The 9,008-nt window shown below is 44.8% G+C and overlaps 1 protein-coding gene across 1 annotated transcript in view; it reads left to right on the top strand.

Moving 5' to 3' along the window:
- Positions 1-9,008, top strand: part of LOC112068464 (unconventional myosin-Vc-like) — a 42,432-nt gene that overhangs the window by 29,349 nt on the left and 4,075 nt on the right. The window contains 15 exon segments of the mRNA XM_070438167.1: positions 2,932-2,948; positions 3,487-3,580; positions 4,017-4,080; positions 4,169-4,249; positions 4,368-4,458; positions 4,898-5,008; positions 5,485-5,542; positions 5,545-5,595; positions 5,598-5,753; positions 6,343-6,433; positions 6,984-7,030; positions 7,128-7,226; positions 7,796-7,950; positions 8,353-8,442; positions 8,921-9,002. Coding sequence (XP_070294268.1) covers positions 2,932-2,948; positions 3,487-3,580; positions 4,017-4,080; positions 4,169-4,249; positions 4,368-4,458; positions 4,898-5,008; positions 5,485-5,542; positions 5,545-5,595; positions 5,598-5,753; positions 6,343-6,433; positions 6,984-7,030; positions 7,128-7,226; positions 7,796-7,950; positions 8,353-8,442; positions 8,921-9,002 — 1,287 coding nt within the window.

Below are 9,008 nucleotides of genomic sequence, written 5' to 3'. Positions count from 1 at the left end.
CACCAGCACGTCAAGTGAGGTTCAAGTTCAATACAGCTCACCAAGCACGTCACGGTGAGGGTCACAGGTCATGCAGCTTACCAAGCACGTCAAGGTAAGGGTTCATAGGTCACAGTTAACCAAGCACATCACGGTGAGGGTTCAAAGGTGTCCAGCTTTCCAAGTATTCAGGTGAGGTTCAAAGGTCATACAGCTTGGGTCAGCGTCCAGCCACCAGTCCAGTATGTTCAGGTCCAGTATGGTTCAGGTCAGCACCAGTCCAGTATGGCTTCATAGGTCATACAGCTCACCAAGCACGTCACGGTGAGGTTCACAGGTCATGCAGCTTACCAAGCACTCAAGGTGAGGGTTCAAAGTCATTTACAGCTTACCAAGCACGTCAAGGTAAGGGTTCAAAGGTCATACAGCTTACCAAGCACGTCAAGTAAGGGTAAAGGTTCAAATCAAATCAAACTTTTGATTTGAAGTGCATTTAGAATCGCAACAACACTGACATTAAAAACAATGATGAAAAAAGATAGAAATTGAACAATCACTTATTAAAATCCTGACTAAAAGTGATTTAAAAACCTCGAATTGAGTCTGTCCCTCCTACCTACAGGGCTGTTCCATAACTGAGGTGTTTTAATAGAGAATGCGCCCGCCTTGGTTCTGGAACCGTAAGCAGACCGGCTCCTTGGAGCGGAGCGCCCTCACGAGCATGTCTGTCAGATAAGAAAAGGCATGCCATGCAGTGCCTTAAAAGTTCATAGTAAGATATAAAAATCAGACCGATACTTTACAGACAGCCAGTGTTAGTGCAGATAAAGTTGGAGTGATGTGCTCATGCCTTGTGTTGGTTAAAATTCCAGCTGCAGTGTTTTGTACAAGATGTAGGCTTCTAGTAGTAGAGACTGAGCAGCCAAATCAAATAAAATTTATTCGTCAAATACACATTTTTAGCAGATGTTATTGCGAGTGTAGCGAAATGCTTATGTTTCTAGATTCGACAGTGCAGCAGTATTTAACAGGTAATATCTAACAATTCCACAACAAAACCAAATATCTAACAAATTCCACAACAAAACCTAATACACACAATCTAGTAAAGAATGGATGAGAATATATAAGTTATAAAATATATATAGATGGGATAGGGCAGTGTGTAGTGTGATGGCGATTGCATCATCTGTGGACCTATTTGGGGCGGTAAGCAAATTGGAGTGGGTCTAGGGTAACAGGTAGGATGGAGCGTGAAATGATACTGACTAGTCTCTCAAAGCACTTCATGATGACAGAAGTGAGTGCTATGGGGCGATAGTCATTTAGTTCAGTTACCTAGCTTTCTTGGGAACAGGAACAATGGTGGCCATCTTGAAGCATGTGAGAACAAGCAGACTGGATTAGGATTGATTGAATATGTCCGTAAAACACCAGCCAGCTGGTGTGCGCATGCTGCTGAGACGCGGCGGGATGCCGCTGGGCCGGCAGCCTTGCGAGGGTTAACACGTTTAAATGTTTTACTCACGGTCGGCCACAGAGAAGGAGAGCCCCACAGTCTTTGGTAGCGGCCCGTGCGTGGCACTGTATTGTCCTCAAAGCGCGCAAAGAAATTTATTTAATTTGTCTGGAGCAAGACGTCGATGTCCGCGACGGGGCTGGTTTTCTTTTTGTAATCATGATTGTCTGCAGACCCTGGCACATACGTCTCATGTTGAGCCGTTGAATTGCGACTCCACGTTTGTCTCTATACTGACGCTTTGCTGTTTGATTGCCTTACGGAGGGAACAACTACACTGTTTGTATACAGTCATGTTCCAGTCGCCTTGCCATGATTAAATGCGGTGGTACGTGCTTTCAGTTTTGCGCCGAATGCTGCCATCAATCCACGGTTTCTGGTTAAGGAAGGTTTTAATAGTCACAGTGGGTACAACATCTCCTATACACTTCCTCATTAAATCGCTCACCGAGTCAGCGTACTGTATAGGTCAATGTTATTGTCTGAGGCTACATGGAACATATCCCAGTCCACGTGATCGAATCGATCTTGAAGCGTGGAATCCGATTGGTCAGACCAGCATTGGATAGACCTTCCTGTTTTAGTTTCTGCCTATAGCAGGGAGCAACAAGATGGAGTCATGGTCAGATTTGCCAAAAAGGAGGGCAGGGAGGGCCTTGTATGCATCACGGAAGTTAGAGTAGCAGTGTCAAGTGTGTTACTCTCTCGTGTACTGCAATCGATATGCTGATCGAATTTAGGTAGCCTTGTTCTCAGATTAGCTTTGTTAAAATCCCCACCTACAATAAATGCAGCTCAGGATAATGGTTTCCAGTTTGCATAAAGTCCAGTGAAGTTCCTTGATGGCCGTCTTGGTATCCGCTTGCTGGGGGATATACACGGCTGTGACTATAACCGAGGAGAGTTCTCTTGGGAGATAATATGGTCAGCATTTGATTGTGAGGAATTCTAGGTCAGGTGAAGAAAAGGACTTGAGTTTGTGTATGTTGTTACAATTACACCATGAGTCGTTAATCATGAAGCATACACCCCCCGTGTAACCGGTGTCAAATGGATAGCTAATTAGCGGGGTGTTCACTAATAGCGTTTCAATCGGTGACGTCACTTGCTCTGAGACCTTGAAGTAGTTGTTCCTCTTTCTCTGCAAGGGCCGCGGCTTTTGTTGAGCGATGGGTAACGATGCTTCGTGGGAGGCAGTTGTTGATGTGTGCAGAGGGTCCCTGGTTTGAGCCCAGGTARGGGCGAGGAGAGGGACAGAAGCAAAGCTGTTACATTGATGCTGTTGACTAGCCATGTCTCCGTGAAACAGAGTATGTTACAATCCTGGATATCTCTTTGGAAAGCAACTCTTGCCCTAATTTCGTCGACTTTGTTAACTAGGGACTGAACGTTAGCGAGTAATATACTTGTGGGTGGTGTGTGGTTGTCAACAGTTAGGCCGGGGTCAAAGGTAACACCAAGGTTTTTAACAACCATGTTTTGGTTTAATGAGGCAACCATCAATGTTGAGAGTGAGGGCTGACCTTAAAAGCATTGTCAAGGTGAGGGTTCAAAGGTCATACAGCTCACCAAGCAGGTCAAGGTGAGGCCGCAGGGTGAAGGGTTAATGGACTGATATACACTGAAGGCATACATCTTCTTACAAATTATAGTTCTAATACTATTCAAATTATAGTTCTAATACTATTCAAATTATAGTTCTAATACTATACAAATTATAGTTCTAATACTATACTACTAACTATACTATACTACTATACTACTAATACTGGGGCGGCAGGGTAGCCTAGTGGTTAGAGCGTTGGACTAGTAACCGCAAGGTTGCAAGTTTGAATCCCTGAGCTGACAAGGTATAGTTCTAATACTATACAAATTATAGTTCTTAAGAAAAGGATCTAATACTGGTGAGCAGAGGCTTAGAATCCATTCTTATTTTGAAGATGGCCTTTTTATTTTTTTTTAGGTAGCAACTGTGTTTCTTTTTCCAGGTGATACCCGAGTTACATAAAGATCTTCACAACCTSCAGACCCAGAGAGATGATCTGGGCAGGAAGATGAAGAAGCAGTCAGAACAGGCCAGAGGTAGCTTTCTATATTCTATTATAAAACTGGGTGGTTCCAGCCCTGAATGCTGATTGGCTGACCGCCGTGGTATATCAGACCGTATACCACGGGTATGACTAAACATTTATTTTTACTACTCTAATTACGTTGGTAACCAGTTTATAATAGCAATAAGGCACATCAAGGGTTTGTGATAAATGGCCAATATAGGGATGTATCCAGGCACTCCGCATTGCGTCATGCTTAAGAACAGCCCTTAGCCGTGGTATATTGGCCATATACCACACCTCCTCGGGCCTTATTGCTTAAAAATACTCTCTGTAATGTATTGTGTTGTGGGTATATTTCTATTCATGCCAACAGTGTCTTTGTGTGGATTGATGAATGCTTTACAAATCCAGATTATTTTGTTGCCACTTCTCATACATGGTTGTTTGTGACTCTCTCCGTATAGCCAAGATGAGTGTGATCACAAGACAACTTCTTTGTGGCATGGTTGAAGAGGAGGTCATTTCCAGGTAGTCTAATGGCATTATGCATTTCCTAAAATTTGTGAGAAGAAAAGTTCACTTTAGCTTTAAGCGTTACACATGTTTCCGTTGAAAGGTTGACCTCCGACAGTCCAGACCAGATCTATGAAGTTGGGGATTTGTTGACTGCATTTGATGGACTGCAGAAAGCTACCAGGTTTGAGACAAACACCTGTACATTTACTGACTAAAAATGCTACTTGTTTAGCTAACTAAGGCAGTGTTTCCCAACTACGGTCCTCCAGTACCCCAACAGCCCAACCCTGGTCCTCCAGTACCCCCGACAGCCCAACTCCGTCCTCCAGTACCCCCAACAGCCCAACTCCAGTCCTCCAGTACCCCCAACAGTCCAACTCCAGTCCTCCAGTACCCCAACAGCCCAACCCAGTCCTCCAGTACCCCCAACAGCCCAACTCCAGTCCTCCAGTACCCCCAACAGTCCAACTCCAGTCCTCCAGTACCCCAACAGCCCAACTCCAGTCCTCCAGTACCCCAACAGCCCAACTCCAGTCCTCCAGTACCCCAACAGGCCAACCCCAGTCCTCCAGTACCCCAACAGCCCATCTCCAGTCCTCCAGTACCCCCCACAGCCCATCTCCAGTCCTCCAGTACCCCCAACAGCCCATCTCCAGTCCTCCAGTACCCCAACAGGCCAACCCCCGTCCTCCAGTACCCCAACAGCCCATCTCCAGTCCTCCAGTACCCCCCATTGTCGGAACTAGAGCACAAGCATTTCGCTACACTCGCATTAACATCTGCTAACCATGTGTATGTGAAAATAAAATTTGATTTGATTTGATTTAAGAGTGTGGCGCTGCAGTGTAACGGTTGTGGGGTTGTAAGAGTGTGGCGCCAGCAGTGTAACGGTTGTGGGGTTGGTAAGAGTGTGGCGCGCAGGTGTAACGGTTGTGGGTTGGTAAGAGTGTGGCGCCAGCAGTGTAACGGTTGTGGGGTTGGTAAGAGTGTGGCGCTAGCAGTGTAACGGTTGTGGGTTGGTAATAGTGTGGCGCTAGCAGTGTAACGGTTGTGGGGTTGGTAAGAGTGTGGCGCCAGCAGTGTAACGGTTGTGGGGTTGGTAGAGTGTGGCGCTAGCAGTGTAACGGTTGTGGGGTTGGTAAGTGTGGTGCCAGCAGGTGTAACGGTTGGGGTTGGTAATAGTGTGGCGCTAGCAGTGGTAACGGTTGTGGGTTAAATTCTCCCAAATGTACCACTGTACTAGAAGTATCTTGTGATAAAAACGTCTGCCTAGTGTCATACATACCCTTATTATACTGTAAGGATCCAGCTGCCTGTTTTGTGTCCGTGTGAATGACAGACCTTATTCACACTTTAGCCATGTTGTTCAAAATCCAGGCTAGTGAAATAAGGTTGATCGTTTCCTCTGCCGGACAGAGTGCTGGAAGACACCAGCAGGAACAGAAGGAGGGTTATGACAGCCAGATGGAGGGGCTGAGGTTCAAGTGGAACACCTGCAGAACCAAAACAATCAGCTGCAGAAACTGTTCAGGAGAAAACGTCTGTCAACGACAGCATCAGCCAGGAGTGGCCAGGCTCAACACTGAAAACATGGTCAACCTGAGCTGAAGAACAGCTGTCAGAACTACGACAACATAAACAGGAGCTGGAAGTTCAACTGGAGAAGCAGGCCAGAAAGAGACCGGGTAGATACAGTACACTATACCATCACTTCAAATGTATTAGTTCTGTCCTTGAGCTGGTCTTGTCTAATGAGTATTATGTCATTCTGTATTATGTTTCATGTTTGTGTGGAACCCCAGGAAGAGTAGCTGCTGCTTTTGCAATAGCTAATGGGGATCCTAATAAAATACCAAAAAATACCAATACTTAGATCTAGAAGTTTGGGCTCAATCACATTGTTATTCAGTCCAATCACATTGTTATTCATGCAATTCCAATCATTTATCTCCTATTTTTATTAGAGAAATGGAGGAGATTTCAAAAGAGCTTCAGATAGATGTTGAAGAGGAAGGCTCCCAAAGCAGGTACGATAGTATATCCTCAAGCCCTGAAATCATATAACAATATTGCATTTGGCAGATGCTTTTTTATCCAAAGCGACTTACATTAAAGTGAATACATACATTTTCAGTATGTTTGTGATCCCTGTAATGAATTAAATCCACAAATCGTGGCATTGCTAGGCACCAAGCTTGCCCAAAACGACCACAATCATCAAAGCCGTCATTGGTAATCTAACAGTATTGAATCTAACTCTGTGGTTTTGTTCAGGCTGTTGGAGGAGGCCTGCTGAGAAAGGATTGAGAGGGAGAAGCAGAGGTGGAAGGGACAGGGAGGATGTGGAAGAGGGTGGAAGGAGGACGTGAGAGGGAGAAGCGAGGAGGTGGAGAGAGAGAAGGAGGAGGTGGAGAGAGAGAGAGGAGTGAGAGAGACGAGAGAGTGAGAGAGAGCAGGAGGTGGAGAGGGAGAAGCAGGAGGTGGAGAGGGGAAGGAGGAGGTGGAGAGAGAGGAGGAGGTGGAGGGAAAGAGGAGGGAGGTGGAGAGAGAAAGGAGGAAGGGCGAGGGGTGAAGGAGGAGGTGAAGACAGAGAAGCGGAGGGTGGAAAAAGAAGGAGAAATGGAGAGAGGCAGAAGAGGAGGTGGACGAGAGAGAAGGGAGGAATGAGGAGGTGCTCAGGAAACAGAAGAACATAGAGGAGGAGGCGCAAGGGCAGCTTCAGGTCAGGAGCATCACGGATCTCCGGCAGAGAACAATGTGTGACGAGTGTGTGGTTGGTGTGGGGGGGGGGGGGGGTGCACTCGCTGCGCGCCAATGTGTGTGCGTGTATTCACTTGCAGATTCACTCCTTATGTACTTAAAATGTTGATTTCCGGACTTGAGAGCACTCGACATAAGGACAAGGTTTGATGCAGGAAGCTAACAAACACCAATATCAAGAGCCTTCAAACATCCGAGGAAGGTAACATGATTACAACAAGTCATCAACATTTTATCACAGTTGATTCTCAGCTCTCTACTCATTTCCTGTATTTCATTTCATGTGTTTTCCCACTCAGCCAATCAAACACCAGCGCCCACTATTACCAACGAATACCTTGGCATGTTGGAGTACAAGAGGGAGGATGAAGCCAAGCTCATTCAATACGTCATTCTGGGTACTACTGTGGTTGTTGTTGTTGGAGTTATTAGTGCTGGCGTATTTTAACTGTTGGAGTTGACACAGTTTGTATTGCTGTCACATGACCACACAAGACTACATGGCCTAAGAAAATAGAACTTCGATGACCAAACAACTAGCTCTCTCGATGATAGTGTGCAGCCCCCCCCCGCACCTCTCTGATTCAGAGGGGTTGGGTTAAATACGGAAGACACATTTCAGTTGAATGCATTCAGTTGTACAACTGACTAGATATCCTCCTTTCCTCTCCCAATGTTTGGCTCATGTCTAAACTGGGTTATGTTCATTAGGAACCAAATGGAAGAAAGACTGAAACAGGGAGTCTGGACTTGTCTAATAAAAAAAACGCTAATTTTCATTTTCTGTTGCAAAACGTCTTCCGTTCTAATGTGTTCTAATGAACATGGCACTGTCCCATCCTCGTGTCAGACCTGAAGCCCAGATGAGTACTGGTTAACATGATCCCCAACATGGCTGCTCAGCTTCTCTGCATGTGTGTCCATTAAACTGGCTCATGTTTGTAACTGTCCTCTACTCTCCTGTCAGACCTGAAACCCAGAGGGGTACTGGTTAACATGATCCCCGGCATGGCTGCTCAGCTTCTCTTCATGTGTGTCCGTCACGCTGACTACCTTAACGACGGAGCCAAGCTCAAGTCTCTCATGAACKCCATCATCAGTGGGGTTAAAAAGGTCATCACGGTAAGCTGTGGCAATGTTTTGACAATCCTACTGTCTGTGCTGACATGTCGAAATCTCTACAAATACTAACTGAGTTTCTTCTTGTTTTTCTTTTTCTTCTTGTTCTTCTTCTTGTTCTTCTTTTTCTTCTTGTTGTTCTTGTTCTTCTTGTTCTTCTTTTTCTTCTTGTTGTTCTTGTTCTTCTTCTTGTTCTTCTTGTTCTTCTTTTTCTTCTTGTTCTTTTTCTTCTTATTCTTGTTCTTGTTCTTCTTGTTCTTGTTCTTTTTCTTCTTCTTCCTCCCTTGGAGGAATGAATGACCTTGTTTATAATGACATGCTCATTCTCTCAGCGCTCACACTCTCAACATTATTGTGGTTGTTAATAGTTTTGTTGTTGTTGTTGTTATTTGTTACCTGTCTCAGGATCACCAAGAAGACTTTGAGTTGCTATCGTTCTGGCTGTCCAACACGTATCACATGCTCAGCTGCCTGAAGCAGTACAGTGGAGAAGAGGTGGGATGGTTGTTTCTAGCATCACACCATCACCATCCACAGAGATCCTTATTGTTTGTGATCGACACAGAGATTGTAATTGAGATTAAGGAGTCAATTCTATTCCACTCATTATCTTGTACAGTGTTTATATTTTAATATATATATTTTTAGTTAATAACAAATTCTTATTTACAAATTCAGTGTATTTATTTTTTTTAAACATTTTTATTTAACTAGGCAAGTCAGTTATGAACAAAATCTTATTTTCAACGACGGCCTACCGGGGAACAGTGGGTTAACAGCCTTGTTCAGGGGTAGAACAACATATTTTTACCTTGTCAGCTCAGGGATTCGATCTTGCAACCGTTTCGGTTACAAGTCCAACGCTCTAACCACTAGGCTACGCTGCCTCCCCTATAAAGTAAATATATAAATACTTCTCCGTCTTCCCACTCTGTAACTGATGTTATTTTTTTATTTGTACATTCGGTCGTAGGAGTTTATGAAACAGAACACTCCGCGTCAGAACAAGAACTGCTTGCGGAACTTTGACTTGTCTGAACACAGACAGATCTTCAGTGATC

The sequence above is a fragment of the Salvelinus sp. IW2-2015 genome, unplaced genomic scaffold, assembly GCF_002910315.2.
Source record: "Salvelinus sp. IW2-2015 unplaced genomic scaffold, ASM291031v2 Un_scaffold537, whole genome shotgun sequence".
Lineage (NCBI taxonomy): Eukaryota > Metazoa > Chordata > Actinopteri > Salmoniformes > Salmonidae > Salvelinus > Salvelinus sp. IW2-2015.
Note: the sequence above shows the minus strand (reverse complement) of the source record. Positions and strands in the feature narration are given on the sequence as shown.